This window comes from Corvus kubaryi, unplaced genomic scaffold (genome assembly GCF_017639235.1).
Source record: "Corvus kubaryi isolate FWS band 111438036 unplaced genomic scaffold, C.kubaryi_AGA036_p1.0 137, whole genome shotgun sequence".
Taxonomy (NCBI): domain Eukaryota; kingdom Metazoa; phylum Chordata; class Aves; order Passeriformes; family Corvidae; genus Corvus; species Corvus kubaryi.
In genome coordinates, this window is record NW_024580671.1 from 10,063,179 (window position 1) to 10,081,697 (window position 18,519).

The window sequence follows — 18,519 nt, forward strand, 5'->3', positions numbered from 1 at the left end:
CACATGCAATGTATATTAAATACATACATTACTGAAGATAGAAATATCACAAGTTAATTGAGTTGTAAAATACAAGCATACAGTTTGGAAAACACCTAAGTCAAGGGTGCCAGCTTAATCAAAATTCATCTTCCATCTTGGTGGCGGTCTTTTAATTAAACATTAACTTTTTTTTCCTCCTGCAGTTTCTTTCAACACATAAGATGTTTTTTTGTTAAACTCTTCAATAGTTTTGCTATCCTTCTCAAGCCTAGGGCTTCCTGTATTGGTAACTACATGCTATTCAAACCTCATATTGAACACAGAATATGCTCATGAGATTTTTCTGTTACTATTTTGTCATTATATCTTATTGTTAGGCACATATTAATAAAATTGCACAACATCCTTGTGGCTGTGCAGCAGCAGGAGGCCATCAAATAAGATTCCTGATCAATACTGAGCCATCCCAAGACCCAGAGTGCAACTACTTCACCTCAGTGCTCAAATTTGAGATCCTTTGCCCTCAATGGGGTTCCTCGTTCTCTCCAAAAGAAGATGCAGAATTGGCCCTTTGTGCCTTTAACTGCAGAGCTTTGAGGTCTATGTCACAGTAGCTTGGGGACTGGTACTAAATCCCCAGCTCAGGTGTTGCTAGTAGTAATAGCACAGCAGGACCTTGCTCAGCATAGATCAACCACCCAAGGTAGAGCTTAGCAAGGCTGATGCAAGTTTTAGAGCCCATGCTGAGCAGCTTGCTGCTGTGTGCCTCCTGACAGGAGACACGCTACCTCACTTAAGGTAAAACATGTTTTTTCTTCATTCTCAAGTCCCTTCACATATTATTCCTCTTCTCTGAGGCCAATGCAGCTATTTCAGTTGAGCAATTTGCTTCCTCTTCACCTGCTTTGCCGCTATGTTTTTCAAAATCACACGAAGATAACAAAACCGTATTTTCTCATTTTCATGGTAATGAGGTCATTTTAAATCTGTGAAGAAAGCTTGGACCACAAAAATATAAATACACCTATTACCTGTTTTGCATCATTGGATTGGTATCCTTGATCTGTCATTTGTTTCCACACACAGATATAAGTATACACATGGAAATAAATTCTGTAGTTGGAAAAAAAAGCCAATAAAACCTACTTTAAAAAAAATTAAGTGATATTGAAGACATTCAATATGCAGAACATTACCAAAAGTCTTGAACATGCTGTCACCACAACACCATTAGTCTACATCCTTAATGTATGTCCCTTAACATACATCTGTACTCAATGTACCTTGTAATTACCTCATTATGGTTAACTACTGCTGACCCCTGCGTGGAACATGTTAACATACTGAGCAACTGTGAAACAGTTAGGGAAAAGCAAGAGGAGACTTTTCAGAACAAACCTACAATTCCATTGACATGGTCTGGCCACAGAGTTAGCATCATGGGCTCTACTTCCATATTTAATTCATTTCCATTCCACAAGTATTTCTTTAATCAGCAAAACAACGACACAGCTGTTATGTGACAGATGAAGCAAGTCAGAAAAACTAACCGTATGTAATACAAGGACCAGGTAGTGATCAGATCTGGTATCTACAACTCAAAATGAAGTCCCTGAAATAATGTCAGAATTGTATTTACTTATTTAAACAAAATTCTTTATGGTACTGTTACAAGAAATAATTACCAAACTGGGCTTTACCGCTAAGAAACCACTTGTTGCTTTTCTCCCACCCCCACTTGCCTCAAATCCCAGGGCAGTGCTGTTGTACACAGTCCCACAACCTTGGGGAAAGAATAATGCATTCCTAACTCCGTTTCTATATCCTACAGCCACAGTTCCAACTCCTGGCTTTACCCGTGGCAGTGACAGAGCAAGCTGAAAACTTAGACACTGTTATGACGGATTCCAGTTATTCCAACTGCATCTCCAGGAACGCTTCCATCTCTACACCAAAACAAAATTATAGACTCCCTTCTAGTATAAATATGGGTTAATTTTCATGAGCAAAATTCCTCCATCTCTGCAGCCTCCAAAATTAATTATCCACCTCTTCTTCCTCCAAACATGATTTATCCTAGCTACATTCATTAACTGAGCAGCTATCTTAGTTGCCGTTGTTTCTTTAACTCTTCTCAACTTCTGCCTCCTATTGTTTCACCCCCCTCTTGTGAAGTAGTGAGTGGTGAGCAGGAGCATAGGACAGCTGGAAAGCAAAGTCCTGTGTACCTGGTCCATTAAAGAGATGAAGCTGGAGCACCTCTGGGTGGCAGGTGGGAGAAAGGAAATGATCAGTCATGGAACTGGTTCTAAAAACCCATATTTTCCTTTAAAACCCTTGAAAGGGTCTGAAATCCTCCAACCTATTTGGAAAACCATTAGGACTGGCAACTCTGCTAATGGTTCTCAATTGCTTGTCTTTCACTCTCTTGCCTCTTGTAATGTCACTGTTTCCCCTTGTGAGGAAGATTTCCAAGCCATACAACACCTGAGTTTCTAATGCTAAAAGAAAAATATAATTTTGTGGTTTCTTTAAGCATCATAAAAGAACACCAAAGACCACACACCAACAGAAAAGCTGCAGCATTAGCAGCTGGTGAGTCAAGGCAATGGTAGCTCTGATTAGCTCAAATGTCCTGCCCCGCTGCACCACTGCCACTGCTCAGGGAAGGAGAGAAACCAAGAAACAAGCAGGGCAAGGGAGGTGATTCTCCTCCTCTGCCCCCTTCTTGCGAGACCCACCTGGAGTACTGTGTCCAGCTCTGGGGCCTCCAACATAATGAGGACATAGAGGTTTTGGAGCAAGGAGGGCCGTGAAGATGCTCGGAGGCTGGAGTACCTCTCCTATGAAGACACACTGAGACAGTTGGTGTTGTTTAGCCTGGAGAAGACTCCAAGGAGACCTTACAGCAGCCTTCTAGCACCTAAAGAGGACAACAAGAGAGCTGGAGAGGGACTTTTCACATGGTCCTGAAGTGACGGGACAAGGGGGAATGGCTTTAAACTGAAAGTGGGTAGGTTTAGGTTAGATACTAGGAGGAAATTCTTGACTGTGAGGGTTGTGAGGCACAGGAACAGGTTGCTCAGAGAAGCTGTGTATGCCCTATCCTTGGAAGTGTTCAAGACCAGGTTGGATGCTGCTTTGAGCAACCTGGGATAGTGAAGTATGTCTCTGTCCATGGCAGGTGGCTTGGAATTACATGATCTCTAAGGTCCCTTCCAACCCAAACCATTGTATCATTGTAAACAGCACAACCCCTTCTCCTACAGAGACAGATCTTCCTTCTGCAAAAATCAGTTCTGTCTGGCTTCCTTTCTCTTCACTTACACAAAAGGGTGCCAGCCCAGTTTTGATCCCAGTAATGCCCTAGAAAATTGGAGAGAAAAGGTCGTTACAGGTATAACACACAGTTGGCTGTTGGAGAAGGTGTAGGAACTAAACTCATCTCAAATTTAGGAGCTGGGAGTGGGGGCAACCACCTTTCTGCCACCCCTGTGCTCCCTCCCCAGCATTTTCTAGGAGCGGTGAGCTGGACACAGCTTCCATGTGAAGGGAATCACTGCAGATTCAGCTGGAGAAAGAGGAAGATGTGGACTGGGCCAGACTGGCATCAATCACCAGGAACATATACATTAAGGAAAAGCTGTGAGTTCTCAACAGTGTCAGATTGTAGCCCATGATTTCTGCATTGCGTTTCTTTTTTACAAGAGCTTTTCCAGAGGAGGTCACGATTACTTTGCTCACTATAAATGAGCAGGGTAGGGCTGTTATTACCATGCATGCATCCTGCAGGAGGGCAGGAAGTGTTAAAACAGGAAGGTGGGCCCAAAGAAAAGGCTCTAAATGACCATATTTAAAAATTTTCCATCTCACAAGTTTCTTGGACTCTGACTCTTGATGTTTTCCTTTTTGTTAGGGAGACAGGGGGTCAGTAGCTCTGTGCACAGTGTTTGAAATAAATCAGTTTCTCCAAATTCAAACTCAAATTCAGTATCTCCAGCAGCAAGTCCCTAACTAAAAGTCATGACCAGAAGTGGGGTCACAAAAGTGTAAAGTGAAGTTACAAGCTTGGCAGAAATGAAATTATTTAAGCAGCATCTGGGGCTGCAAGCCCATCAGAAGTGAAACTATAATGTTTAGTATTTTCCATTACTTGTGCACTTTTTCTGAAGCTCCGGCTCCTGGAGCCCAGTGATCTTCTACTTACATGTAGAGATAAGGGAGCAAAGAAAAAAACTATGAAAAAGTGAGATAAATGTGTTCTTATGGCTTTGAAGGAATCACCTGGGGTGAAAAGGTTGTATTGGGTTTGATTTTTCTTAATTTTCAATGGATTTATTTTTCTTAAGTCATTCAGTACTGACAGTGCTAAGTGGAAAAGCTCCTCCCAGGACAGGTACCACCTTAACAATTTGTGCAACTTTGTCACCTCTTACACATTACTCTGTCCACCTTTAAGACTAAAGCTCAAATGTTCTAGGGTGGCAATGCATCTATTTTTGTTACGGCAAATCATTCACTGCAAAGACAAAAGCCTTGAGTATAGCTGTCTCAAAGGCGATATAGTACATATTTATTGCAGTACCTTTCTAAATCACGATAAAAATTGAATTAATTTGTCTTTATTTTTTGCTGCTGCAATGGCATAGAAACTCATAGCTGTACCTGAAGAAAGAAGTGATGTTTGAAAGAAGTTAGAGAATTACTGATGCTGAGACTTGTGTCCTTTTATGTCATTAGTTTCTTCACAAAGCTGAGTCTCTTTGGCCTTTGGTTTCCTCATGTATCAAACGGAATAATTTATAATTTACCTGACAGCAGCTATGAAATAATTAACATTTGTAAATAGTTTCAAAATCCCATTGGATTTTGAATATCAAAAGAGTGCAATATATTTATGATCTCTGAAAGTATAGATCACAGAATCAAGATTGGAAGAGACCTTCGAGATCATGTAGTCCAACCATCAACCGAGCACTACCATAATCACCCGTAAACCATAACCCTCCACACATGAGTGCCACATCCTGATGCCTCTTGAACACTTCCAGAGACAGTGACTCCGCCACATCCCTGGACAACTTATTCCAATGCCTGACCACTCTACCAGTGAAATTTTGTTATCTAGTATCTAACCTGAACCTCCCCAGTGGCAACTTAGGGCTATTTCCTCTCATTCTATCACTTGAGACATGGCAGAAGAGACCAATCCCCACCTTGCTACAGCCTCTTTTCAGGTAGTTATAGAGAGCAAGGAGATCTCCCCTGAGCCTCCTTTTCTCCAGGCTTCCCCCAGCTCTCTCAGCCTCTCCTCATGACTCATTCTCTAGACCCTTCACCAGCTCCGTTGCCTTTCTCTGGACGTGCTCCTGCACATCAATGTTCTTCTTGTAGTGAGGCGCCCAAAACTGAACACAGAACTCAAGGTGCAGATTCACCAGTGCTGAGTACAGGGGGACAATAACTGCCCTGGTCCTGCTGACCACACTATTCTTGATACAGGCCAATATGCCATGTGTCACCTGGGCACACTACTGGCTCATATCCAGCCAGTTGTTAACCAGCACCCCAAGTTCCTTTCTGCTGAACAGCTCTCAAGCCACTCTTCCCTAAGTCTGTAGCATGGCATTGTTGTGACCCAAATGCAAGACCTGATGTGGAAAAAAATTGTGTTATTTTACTACCAGCCACTTTTTGTTAGAATTTTTGTGAATAAAATACCATCTTTGCATCAAATTACTTGGTTTGAGTAGTAGGCTTTTTCAACTCTTCCCATTTTTTAAGGTATGCTCTATGTCTGGTTTTGCCCCAAAGTAAATGTGTATGGGTGAATGATGAAATCCTTGAAACTTTTAAATGGAAATTATGAGACAGTATGAGCTATCATAGCATCTCCATATATGTAATGTTTTGTGATGTGTGTGTATGTGAGTATTTCCTTAGTGTTCAGAATGACTAGCTATTATGCCCAAAATAGCCTTTGTACTTTACTTATGTGTTTTTTTTCTTGACAGTCACACTGAGTCTTTGTAGTCAAAATTTCCTAGCCAGTCATGCAATCAAGTACAGATCAGCTGTGTTCACACTGCCAAAGACAGCTTGTACCACAAAGGCTCTTCAGCTTAGCTCCTTCTCACAACTTCCTAAGAACAGCTTCATAAAGAAGGCTTTACGTAGATGTTTTGCCTATTACCAAGACCACACTTTCCAGTAATATAACCTGCCTTTCTCTGAAAAGCTAGCCAGGGAGGGGTTACCCAATTGTCTTTGGAGGTGAAGGGGGAGAAATCCAGAAGCGAAGATTTCTTATCACCCACCATTATTTTCCCAGGGGGTGCACAAACCTCTCTCTCTCCATCCAAAACAAGCAATCTACCAAATACCAAAGAGACAATTTTTGCTTCTCCATGATGTTCTGGCCAATGGTGATGCTTTACCCTTGGTTTTTTTCAGCTCCTGGGGCTTGCTTCCCTCATTTGCAAGTCTGGGAAGGTTGAGAGTAAGGCTTTAGCAGAGACACAGGTCATGACTCCAGCCTCTGGGAAGATGGATCTTTGGGGAGCCAGGGAGAAAACTGGTGTGAGACCTGTGAGCACCTGGTCCGTAGGTGGGATCCAGGCAGGAAGCACTGTGCCCACCTACGTCTCAGAGGTGCCTCTGGACAGAGCAAAGGGGGGCCAGAGCCACTGACAGAAATAACTTCTGTTTCTCTGTGCCTTACATTTGGTGGTAGTAGATGTAGGAATTAGTTGAACAGACAGCAAAAGGCCAGTGCTGCCTGGCTTCAGCGGAGCGTGTTTGCACCCCAATCAATACAGCCCCCAAACAACAAAAGAGTGGTTTGGTAATAATTAGACTTTCCACAAATATGATTTGTTTGTCTTGAAACAAACCACATCCCATTTAAAATCCAAAATGGCTTAGATTTTTTTGTAAAGAAACTTATAATAATAAACCCCCAAATGGGTATTATTCCTGTTTGTAAGAAAGTGGTTCTAGAAATCACCTTTCAAACAAAGGAAACACTGACTTGTTATACAGAATTAACTGGAAAAAGTTACTGATTGTCCAGTCAGCCATTCGGGGGTGTGTGTGAGGGGGATGTTTAAATATAGAAATAGTCATAACTACCATGACTTCTAAAATTAAAAAGAAAAAAGAGAAAAACAAACAAAAATTTACAGTGTCAGTGAAGTTATTCACTGGAAAGTGAGGATAATCCATGCTCATAAAAAGCAGAAAATAACTTCATGCAGTTGACAGTTTTATTATAGGAACATAGGAAAATGGTGACAGAAAATGGTATTTTGATGCTGATTGTTTTATTTGTGCCTCTTTCTCTATGTTTTCTTTTCACACATCTGGGCATTTAATACACCCTGTCAAGTAATAAGCAAATGGAATGGTGTGAATTAATTCTCTTTCATTTAAATGTGCATCTTAATTAAGTTTATTGGTAGGAGAATTGACATCTTGAAAAATTATTTTCATTTAAGAGATGTTAAATTTAAAGATGAAATTTAAAGAATATCAAGTAGGAATGGCATTTGTTTTCCTTAACTGACTGGGAGACATAAAAATGCATATCCCATTGACTTTTAAAAGACCTAAAAATTAAAATAAATTAAAATAATTAAAGAACCGTATTAATTTAAACTATTACTTTTTAAAGTACTGAATCTGTCAATAGAAACAAAACCCAAAGTGGTAGCTATTATTAAAAGTGTATTCCACGGGGACAATTACAGATTTCTATTCCTAAAAAAAGAAAACTTTTAAAGAAGAGTTAATGGAAGGCATGGTTTATTATTTTTGAGGGTGGAAGGAGACTTGGTCACTGATTTTTGTTTTATTTTTATTTAGTTTTAAATAGAACCCTCTAAATATTTTTCACACAGATAAACTGGTAACATGGAAGTATTTGCTGGCTTTATGAAAGACCAAAAAGATTGACTTTTCCTCTGGCATAGCTTCATCGTTAGTAAAAACAAAACAAAACACACACACTAAAAAAGCTATTATTTCACCAGCTTGGGTTTGGTGAGTGCCTGTTGAGTAGCACAGCAGAGAAAGGTCAAAGTTTATATTGAGCTGGATGCTTTGTGGGGTCTCTGAATTATGCACCAGGGCTTGAGCTGTCCTTTCCTTGCACATCCCTTGCCCCTGCTGCCTTGCTTCCTGCTCCTGCTTGCCTCAGCCCTGAGAGGAGAGGAGAGGAGAGGAGAGGAGAGGAGAGGAGAGGAGAGGAGCTGGTTTTGACCCAGGATAAGCATCACTACTTGCCATAGTGGGTGTTTGTCACAGGAGAGAATGTGGTGCTGGGGGATGGGGCGGATGAAGGCAGTTTAGAAGGGAAACAAAACTGGAGGGAAATGAGTTCTTGTAAAATAAAAGTTGAGTGTCTTAAGATATAATAAGTAAAATAGTCCTTCTCCAGATATAGAGAAAAAGCACACCAGCACAGTGGATAGCAGAGAAGCTATGGAAACATGGATTAAACCTTTAAAAGGAGAAAGAAAAAGAGGAATTAAAAAAAGCTCCAAAGATCCTTTCTTTTCCAAAGGTGAGCAAAAGGCAGTGTCAGACACAGCAAAGCATCTTCCCTCTGTGTGCCTTTTATTCCATTCCCAGAATCTGTGTTTCCTGAGTTTCTCATTTTGAGCCACTGGGGGCCGAGGAGGGGGTAGAGGAAGAGGAGGCAGCTGGGTCACTGCTCCAGACTGCTCAACCTGAGCCTGGTCCCATCTGTGGGGCTGCCCCTCCACGCTGACCCCTGTGGAGGCACACAGGGTCCCAGCCACACAGTGAAAAGGTAAATTTAACCAGCTGCTTCTCAGGAGGGCTCCGTCTGGCTGGCAACACATACACCACATGCCTACTGACATGGTCTCCAAAACCAAAACAGCAGAGGAAGGGGTAGGTATAACAGGTATAAAATTCTCACAGGCTTGAGACAGAAGAGCACCATCTTCTGATCCTCTTCTCTAGAAGTGTTTACTCATTCTGAATTCACTGGTGAGTGGATAACATATAGACATGGCTGGTCCCATTTAGTAACCAGGGCTCTGCCCACCCCACAGTAAGGAAGCCAAAGTCTTTCCCTGGTGACTCCTGATCCTGACTAGGCTGGAGTTTGGATGGCAGGAGGTGGTCATAAGTCCCATCACAGTAAGGAAGAGATTAAACCTAAGTATCCCAGCCTTAGGTAAATGATCTAACCTCTGTTGTGTTAACCGTAACATATTGGTGCCCTGGCTTAGTAACCAATCTCCAGCAGAAGAGAAGACCTCCTTGTGTTTCTGGAGTCAGCGTGAGAGCAGCCTCTCCAGGGTTACAGGATGCTGTGCTGGCCTCTCGCAGCTCTCCACTGGGCTGACAAGCTGTGTGGGGTCCCCAGGGAAGCAACTGCTTCCTTGGAGCAGAAGCAGCAGCAAACATCGTAGCTGAGAGGTGATTTGGATTGCGCTCTGGAGTCAGGAGCTTAAAAACAAAACACTATAGTGAGCAACTCTTGGGTACCTTTTTTTTTTTTCCCCTCTGGACCCATGTATGCAGTTTTGAAAAGGCTTTTGAAGTTGGCTCAGTCCTGTTTTAACCAGCATATTTTTAAACAAACCTTTGTACTTTGTATCCATGGTGAAAATGATTAAAATCACCACTAGTTAGTTGTGGCTGTGCATGGGACTGACCACGATTACTGAAACAGAACAAGACCTAAGGCTGCTAGAAGTTGCCCCTCTAACTAAAACTTTAACTACTTATTTAAACAGTTTTTGTTTATTTTGATGATAATGATGTCCTGGTATCAGCAGAAAGAGCACAAGTCTTGTTTCTATTTTTGTAAGACAAATACCTGCTTCAGCTGAGCTACAGGACAGCAAAATAGCTATATTGTAACCTCCTTGATGGCACACAGAGTGTCTTCTGTGCCCAGCATTCTTTAAGCACAAAATTTAAACTGGTTTACTTAGTAAATAGGGTGTATTGGAGGCTTTTATTAATTTATATTTGTGGCAAGGTGCAGTTGGAGACTCATTACCTTAGATGTAGGATGGAGTCAAGCAGAGATGAAGACACTGGTTCTTCCTTCCTCCTCCTCCCCCTCCTGAGCTTTGCATGTCTTGAACTGCTGCCTAACTAGGCTTGGGACCTCAGGCCTGTTTTCTTGTCTCAGAAATTAATTCCACCACTGTAAGCATCTTTAGATCACATTGCAAGGGCTATTGTATGAATATGCATTAATTCAATTAGCTTACTTGTCATGTAGCTATTGTGTACAGATAAGCAGTGGGCTTGTACATTTAACCTTTAACACTGTCATGTGTTATGATTTGGATTTTTAATGGCTCAAATGTCTCCTCTTTTAATAAAAGCATTGGTGGCTGTAATGTTTTTAACTTGAGTGTAACCCCAAATAAAATTTTGTTGCAGATTACCTAGTGCACATGAACAGATACAAAGCAATGGAGGTCACTTACATCACCTTAGTCTGGAACACGAGTATAGCTCATGAAATACCATCCAGTCCCCAGCTTCTGGCACTCATGGCTGCACTGAAGCATATTTGCCGCTCAGATTTGCCAGGGCAACATTCCCAAGTCTTCTGTCTTTAAGAGCATCTTTTAATCTTTAACTCTTTTGTAGTCTTCTTGAGTGACATATGGCAAATCATTTTACCTTTTCCTTCTCCTTTTTCCTGAACTACCCAGTGAGGATAGCATTCAACCTCTGAGGACTGTAGGAGACTAAATTCTTTAGCGATGTCAAGGTGCTCTGAGATGCGTGGGCAGTAAGTCCAAAGCATATTTAAAATTGAAGAAATGTCTGATTCCATCTCCAGCTGTTTGCTGTGGCTTCTCTGACTCCTAAAAAATTGTTGCCATAGAGACTTTAAAAGCTGCTGCTTTTGGCCCTTGCTTTTATCATCACTGTACTTTTTTCATGTCATGGTTCAGATTTACACCTTTTCTTTAATCAGATTTCCTCTAGCAAAACACAGCTTTTTCTTCAACTTCTCTACTCATGAAGAAAGAGTGCCTTGCATTTGCTTGCATATAAACTTTCTGCAATTTTCTTTGGTTTTATTTGACTGTTTAAAGTTGACTAGATGGCTTTTATGAAAATTTTTTTTGTATTTTACCACATATTACGTTTTTGTATTTTACCACAATTCTGAAGTGATGACAAAGGACATTTCAAGTACAACAAAAACCCAGGAGGATTCAAGTTTCATTCACCTTCCTAAAAAATTATGATGTATGCCATTAATGTTTTTTCCCCACAGTGTTTGCTAGTAAAAAAAAAAAAAATCCTCTTAAGAAGATAAAGTAAAAAAATTACATTTATAGTGCATGAGCTTTCCTTTTATTTTTGCAAATGCACTTTCCAACAGAGCTCAATCTATTCGTAATTACTCAACACTACAGAATCTCTCCTTGGGCAGAAGATTAGATAATAAAGTGTCTATGACAAGCACCAATCCTTAAAAGGGCCAGAGAAACAGCACCTAAGATATCAGTAAGAGCAAAAATTCTACTTGAAAGAATACACTGGTGTTTCTACTTACTAACTTATCAGCTTTGCTTAAATTAACTATGACTGAAGTATGCTCTACCCTTTTCCTCAATTAACTTTTCATTCATTCACAAATTCGTTGGGCCTCACCCTGGAATGAGACCCTTCATTCTTCAAAGAGCCAGGGTGACCTGCTACAGTTTCCAACTAATCAGAGAAACAAAAAAAGGCTGAGATTAAACCCCAGGGAAGCCAGGCGATGTTGGAATTCACTTGCAAGAGTAAACATTGTCACTTACAACAAGCAGATCTGCAGATATTTAACAAACCCCAGGGTGCTCTATACAATGAAGATTTCCGCATTTGATTGCCATCTTCTCTGCCAGAGGAGTTTTCTTAGGTCTTTATCTAATCAAAAAGTTATCTGGTGTGTTAGACAAAAGAAACTTTCAGCACACTTATAAGGGTTTAGACAACGCTCTATGTCCCTGTCCATCGCAGTCAGCTCTGATATTGTTAATCACAAAAATCACATTAAAATCATAATTCAAACAAAATTTGAGACATAATCTATGTGTGCAATAGGTCAATTTATGTGTGACCTTTATTTTTTGGTAAGGAAAAAAGAAACCCACTTAGAATTTATTGTGGTTAATGCTACTATTTCTGCAAAAGCCTTGTAAGAACTTAGCATTAATTATCCTTTTACAGAAAATATTTTTTCAGATGTCTTTTCATTAGCAAGAGTGGGAATTGTGCACTGACTGAATACTCAGAGTTAAATTGACACCAGTGTTACAAATATCCTGAGAAAATAAAAATATGGCTCTGGAGTCAGAAAGCTGGTAAGACTTAAGAAAAAATTTATCTGACCTGCAGGGATGATGGAATCTCCCTCTGCTGTTGATTGTGGTTTTCATTTTACTCAGCAGAACGTTCAGTTTGGTCAGAGCTACCTGGAAGATGACCATCAAAAAGTGTCTGTCAAAAAAAGATCTAAAAGGAGAAAAATTATCAGCAAACATGGGTATGGGCAGTGAATTTTTTTTCATAACTACTATGTTCATACAAGAAAGGAGATAAAACAAGGGAGCAAGAAACATGAAATAGAATGTGCTAACCATGCATTACATATGTCAAGAAGAATGAAAACAGGACAAAAGAGGTGATCAGATCAATGGGTTCCATGCCAGAATCATCACAACACACATAAACACATCTTCAGTGATTGTTTTGACTCCCTTTAACAATAAGACATTTTTTCCTATTGCCTTTGCTGTACTCTGGAGAAACAATGGAAAATGAATAAGTCAGTAAACTGAAAGACAGAGATGGAGAAAATGGACAAGCTTCCTTGGACAGAAAAGTCTGTGTGTCCCAAACTCTTCTGGGATGTTTAGATGCAGATTAAGAGAAAAGTCTACAGTGTGAGGAAATGGGATTGCTTGTGTAAGTGTGCAGTAGCTTTTGTTTTATGTCTGTATCTTTAAAGAACAACAAAAAATATGTATGTAGGTATGAATGCATGTATGAATCTATCTATCTATCTATCTATCTATCTATCTATCTATCTTTCTGCTTACCTGCCCACTTACCTACCTACCTTGCTGTAGCAGTGAATAAGAAGAGCATTGCTTAATGCTTTGTAGGGTGAAGTAGGGTGTTCGTTTTTGTTATTTGTAAGACCAACCAAGGTAGCTAGGCAAAAGAGAACAGAAGTGAGGTTCAAAAGAGTCTCCTTCAAGACAGATGGCTGCTGGAAGTGGATTGGGCCCTCCCAGAAGCTGTTGTCTGCAGTGGGTCACCTAAACTCTCCTGCAAGTCCTTCCACTGGTAGAACTGGGGAGTGCTAAACAGATGGTGGGAAGTATGAAGCAGGCAGAGATGATGGATTCTTTGGTCAGCACAATTATATCTGAAAGTGGATGTCTGCCAACCACCTTCACTGCACTGAGAAAATGAAAACTGCAGCAACTCTGTGACTGAGGCAGACGACTTACCTTCCATTTTAGCACAGCTTGGGTAGTCGCAATAAAATTTTAAATGGCAGTTCGACACTGGGGTTTGCTTCTTAAAACGCAACACAAATGGAACCTGTGGTTCCTCCAGAACAACAGCATAGGTCCTGATCTCATGTAAGAGTGTTAACTCTGCTCCTGCTAATCTAATCATCCATAGACTGTAGTGGTAGTGGTAAAAAGCCCCAAGGGAATAAATAAGGACTACTGTGCTGAACGAGAGTTTGTACAGGCTTTGCACTTTTTGCAATATATGTTGACATTTAGGATGAAAATTAACAGGATAGTTGTCTCCATGCAAGCAGCAAACATGTCTCAGACTGCACATTTTCACAACTGACTTGTAAATCGGTTTCAAGAGTGCATTAGCAGAGACATATTAAAACCGCTATTGTTTCAGCCCTTTTATTCTTTCTTGTTTAAAATTTTATGAAAGATTTAAAATTGCCTTCCTTTGACTTCAGTTAACCTAGTTACTCCGTATTTCTCCATACAGGTTGTGGAAAGCAGGACTTTATGAGAAATTCAAACTGTGCATGAAGAGTCTGTTAACAAATACATAGTGCCAAATTATTATGTACACAGGACCTCTGCAGTAAAAACAAAGGGAATGTATGGCTGGGAAGAGGAATAGATTTTGCAGGGAATGTGTATTCCCAAAGGAAGTGGTAACTTCCATAAACTCCTGAAAACCCGTTTTCCATACCCGCCACTCTCACCACCTTCTTCATATAAACTGGGGTGTTCAGTAAGACATAGTTTTCTGGCCCACTATGCCATGCTATTATGGCTGAACAAGTTGGGTGAAAAACAGCCATGTGAAATTTTCACAGCGCAGCACACACCAATACAAAGCCTTGCCTTGGTTTCAAATTTCTTCACCAATCCCAAATGCAGACAAGCTTTATTGAAAGGCTTGTTAAGGTTCACAGACCACAGGATGAGTTTGTGGGTGTGCCAAAGAAAAGGTCTGAAAGAGCAAACAGAAACTGGGAGCAGATCTACTTTGGGCTTTGCCATGGGCTGTCTGTGGGTCTTGGTCAGCTTATCCTCCTTCTCCTCTGTGTCTCAAATTGCACTGCATGAGTAATGCTGCTGAACTCCCTGTGTCCCCAGAGCATCAGGAGGATGAATGGCTGGGAAGCCCTTTAGATTAGTGGAGTGTTAAACTAGGACTAGAGCTGGCTGTAGACTTCCCAGTAGAGCTGTAACAGCAAAGCTCCAACAGACACCCAGCTGGAGAACCCTTTTTCTGGTTTGCAGAAATCATCATGAGGAAAATACAAAATATTTTCCTGAAGATAATTTCTTTGACTTCTAGTGTGCACCTTTTCATGGATTTTGCCTGGATACCTGTGGCTGCTATTCCACTTCCTCTAAGGCAAAGGAAATAATTGTATAATTGTAAAATGCATTTTATCAATTCGATTCTCCTCCTCATTCCACCAGAGTGGAGGGCAGAAGAGAGGGAGGTTGAGCGAGCAGCTATGCAGCATTTCATCTCCAGTTGGGCTTAAAACCACAACAACGGAGCAGGACATTGGAAGGACAGAGCTTTGGGTTCACCAGCAAGAAGCAGGCAGAGCAGGCAGCTTTGCTCCCATGTTCACAGGCAGACTGGTGTGTGTACGTGCATGGGGGAAGATTCCTATTTGTTGTGCTACAGCTCCTTACAAATTATCATGAAGTCACTAGCAGGAATCAGTCTGTTAGGAAAGTTGTGAACCTGGGTTCAGTTTTATTAGGGTCATTTATCATTTTAGCAATTACTTTACCAAGAAGCATGTAAGAAAATATGCTGACAAAGAAACAAAGAAAAACAACAGGGTAAACATGAACAACACAGTTAATACTTATAAAAAAAAAAATCCAAATACTGATGTTTTCATTCAGGTAGAACTATGCTGCTCTGGATCACATATCTATAATTTCATGAAAAAACAGCATGGCATGAAAAGCAAGTCCACTGACTTCAGAGAACACTTCGTTGTAAATATCAGTAAACACACTGATCTGTTTGTTAATCTATGTAGCTGTTTGGAGAAACGCAGCTATTTAAAAATGTAAGATTGTGCTAAAAGTATTCAGGTGTGCTACAAGTAATCATATATAATAAGGTATCTCCCTATGACTCTGTATTTAATCAAGCACCTTGCTTGCACAAGCACTTTGCTGTTTAAATTCCATTATTGCCTTTTAGTGGAGCTATGTGGTTTTTGACCATGTTATTAGAAGTTTTTAACATATCTTGTTGTTTTGTCTATAAGCTTCATTTTTATATTGCAAGTCTGCAAAGCCCTACCCACAAATTCCTGGTATCAGCCAGAGGGAAGAGAGCTTTTTCATGTCTGTAAAAGAATTTTATTGGGTATTAAGAAAACTTGCTGCAGCCACATTCATTGTGGGGTGATGAAATCAGAGGCTTTGTGACAATCCCAGTGAAGTGTCAAGATATTGATTACACTGAGCAATTTTGGCCAAATTTCATTTTGCAGCAGCCACAGCAAATGCTGTCCAATACACTCAAAAAGGGATTTTCTGCTGTGTATGTCTAGACATACAGTCTAGAGGGGTAGAGAAATAATGGATACAATATCTGCAGCCAAGCAGTAGGAAACAGGGAGGTCTCTATTATCTTTACTTCATATTGGATGAAGTGAGTCTGCTGCAGGTTAAGATTGTTGAATTACAGTGGATATTGTTCTGATATAGAGCTCCATATCATAAAAAAAAAAATTTAAAAAAGAGCCAAAATCAAGACTATCAGCTACACATAGGGCCACAAAAATGATCAGAGGGATGGAACACCTCTCCTATGAACACAGGCTGAGAGAGTTGGGATTGCTCAGACTGAGGAAGGGAAGGCTCCAAGGAGACCATAGAGCAGCTTTCCAGTATGTAAAGGGGGCTTATAAGACAGATGGGGACAAATTTTTTAAGTAAGGCCAGTTGCAATAGGACAAGGGGTGGTTGTTCTAAACTAAAAGAGAGTAGATTCAGACTAGATATGAGAAAGACATTTTCTACAGCGCGGATGGTGGAAAACTGGCACAGTTTGCCCAGAGAGGTAGTGGATGCCCCATTCCTTGAAATATTCAAGGTCAGGCTGGATGGGGCTCTGAGCAACCTGCTCTAGATGAAACTGTCCCTGCTCATTCCAGAGAGTTGGACTAGATGTCTTTAAAGGTCCTTTCCAAGCCAAACTATTGTACAGTTCAGTATTTTCCCAAATTAGGGGTACCTCCAGCTTTTTGATACATGCATATGATTCTCAGCATTTCTGGGGGGAAGAATTCATTCCAAAATGTGTGAGCAGAAGCCAGAAGGTGTGAAAGGACTCGTTTTTGTGGGAACTAGACATGGCCTGGGCCAATGAATTTCTTCTGCTTAAGGTGAGAAAGATCAGAGGCCATGTGACAATCATAGCAAAATGTAAAGCCCATTTATTGAATCTATCCTCATTAGAAGCTTCAGGTACCATTTCAGTGTTACTGGCTCACATACATGTGCACATGAGTGCACCTGCACACACACACTTTCAAACACATCCCCATTTATCCTGCAGAAAAAAAAAAAACCATAGGACACCATTACCTGTAATTTTCAAGTTTGAATACCTGGACAAAAATAATCATTAGGGTTATAATGCATATGCAGGATAGCTTCCAAAGTGGAAGGTTTGCTATGAACAGATCCAGCATTCACTTTATAGCTCTTCCTCAAAACTTCACTGTTTCTCTGTTTTTATCACCACTAAATACCTTGTAAAGATAATGAATCTAATTGTATTATTATTTACAATATCTGTATGATACCACTTAGGAAAAAGTTGCTGTTTATGCCTTCTGTTTTTACATTTCAGGATAGGTGATATGTGCTGATTAAATATGATGACATGTGCAAAACTTGTCAAATTAGGTGAGGTACATCAAGTATATTGCTTTACAGAAGATTTTTTTTAATACACCATACTTCTTTACCATTTTCTGAAAATACAAGTATATTTTCCAAATTCATACATTTTATCTCAACATAAATCTGTCTGGAAGATGAGTCTTGCAGATTTATCCCCTGTGTATCAATAAGGAAACTGAGAAACAGGCCTAGGTCTTTGCTGTTGTAATTCTTACTTGCAATCTAAAAAAGTCCTAAGGTTCCCATGGAAAAGACATACATGGAAGAACTTTAAGTAAGTTACATATTTATATTATGCCCTTTACTTGCAAACTTCATACTGATTAATTCACTCACTGACTGACTGTGATTTTTTATGAGCTGTAGAAATTTTCTAGGACTGTGATATAGCTGTGACACTTTGAAGCCATAAAACCCAATCCTCTGCCTTGTGTCATGGGTTCTCCGGGTGTGATAACCACATGTTAAACACACACTTAACCTCCCAACAGTGCATGTCACAAGGCCACTAACATGTGCATGTGCCCCAACGGAGCTTCGAAGAAGAGGAGGGAGGCAGGATTACAGTACTGCCGCTGCTAATGATTGCTTTCCAAATAGGTCTGTGGTCATTGGCTGGGCAAGGCTGGAAAACTTCTAGTGTAGTTGTTTAGACTACTTGACGGGCTGATATATAGGGACTTCTTTGTACAGTGCTGCGAGTGTCTTCATACTGATGTGGAATAGGACTCAATGCTTTTCTTGGGGAGGGGGGAGCTGGTGCTTTATTTTAGCTGGGAGAAACATTAAAGTCTTTCAATCTGACCGATTGTAACTGGAACTCGCGGTCGGGGGTGGGAATGGGGTGCCGAGGATCTCGGCTCGACCCGCGGAGGGGCGCGGGCGGCAGGTCAGCGCGCGCCTCCTCAGGCTCTTGATTATGTCTCGGGAGCCTCCCGAGGACCCCACAGCGCATCCCCCGGGGCTGGACGCCGAGTTCCTGCAGCGGCAGCCGGGGTCACCTGGGGAACAAGGTGCGGGCGCGGCGCTGGCGGCCCGGCGGGGGCTGCGGGGGCTGCAGGCGGCTCGTCCCGGTGGGGGCCGGCGGGGC

General features: G+C 41.0%; 1 protein-coding gene and 1 long non-coding RNA gene across 2 annotated transcripts in view; both read right to left on the reverse strand.

The window, feature by feature from the left end:
• The window catches only part of LOC121659469 (collagen alpha-1(I) chain-like), a 162,549-nt gene extending 161,268 nt beyond the window's left edge, over positions 1-1,281 (reverse strand). Inside the window, exon 1 of the mRNA XM_042017565.1 lies at positions 1,277-1,281. Within this exon, the coding sequence (XP_041873499.1) occupies positions 1,277-1,281 (5 nt within the window). The remainder of the gene's footprint in view (positions 1-1,276) is intronic.
• A 1,448-nt stretch (positions 1,282-2,729) lies between these two features.
• The window catches only part of LOC121659595, a 65,014-nt gene continuing 49,224 nt past the window's right edge, over positions 2,730-18,519 (reverse strand). Inside the window, exons 2-3 of the long non-coding RNA XR_006014382.1 lie at positions 12,370-12,452; positions 2,730-2,905 (exon numbers count right to left, since the gene is read on the reverse strand). This is a non-coding gene — a long non-coding RNA (uncharacterized LOC121659595). The remainder of the gene's footprint in view (positions 2,906-12,369; positions 12,453-18,519) is intronic.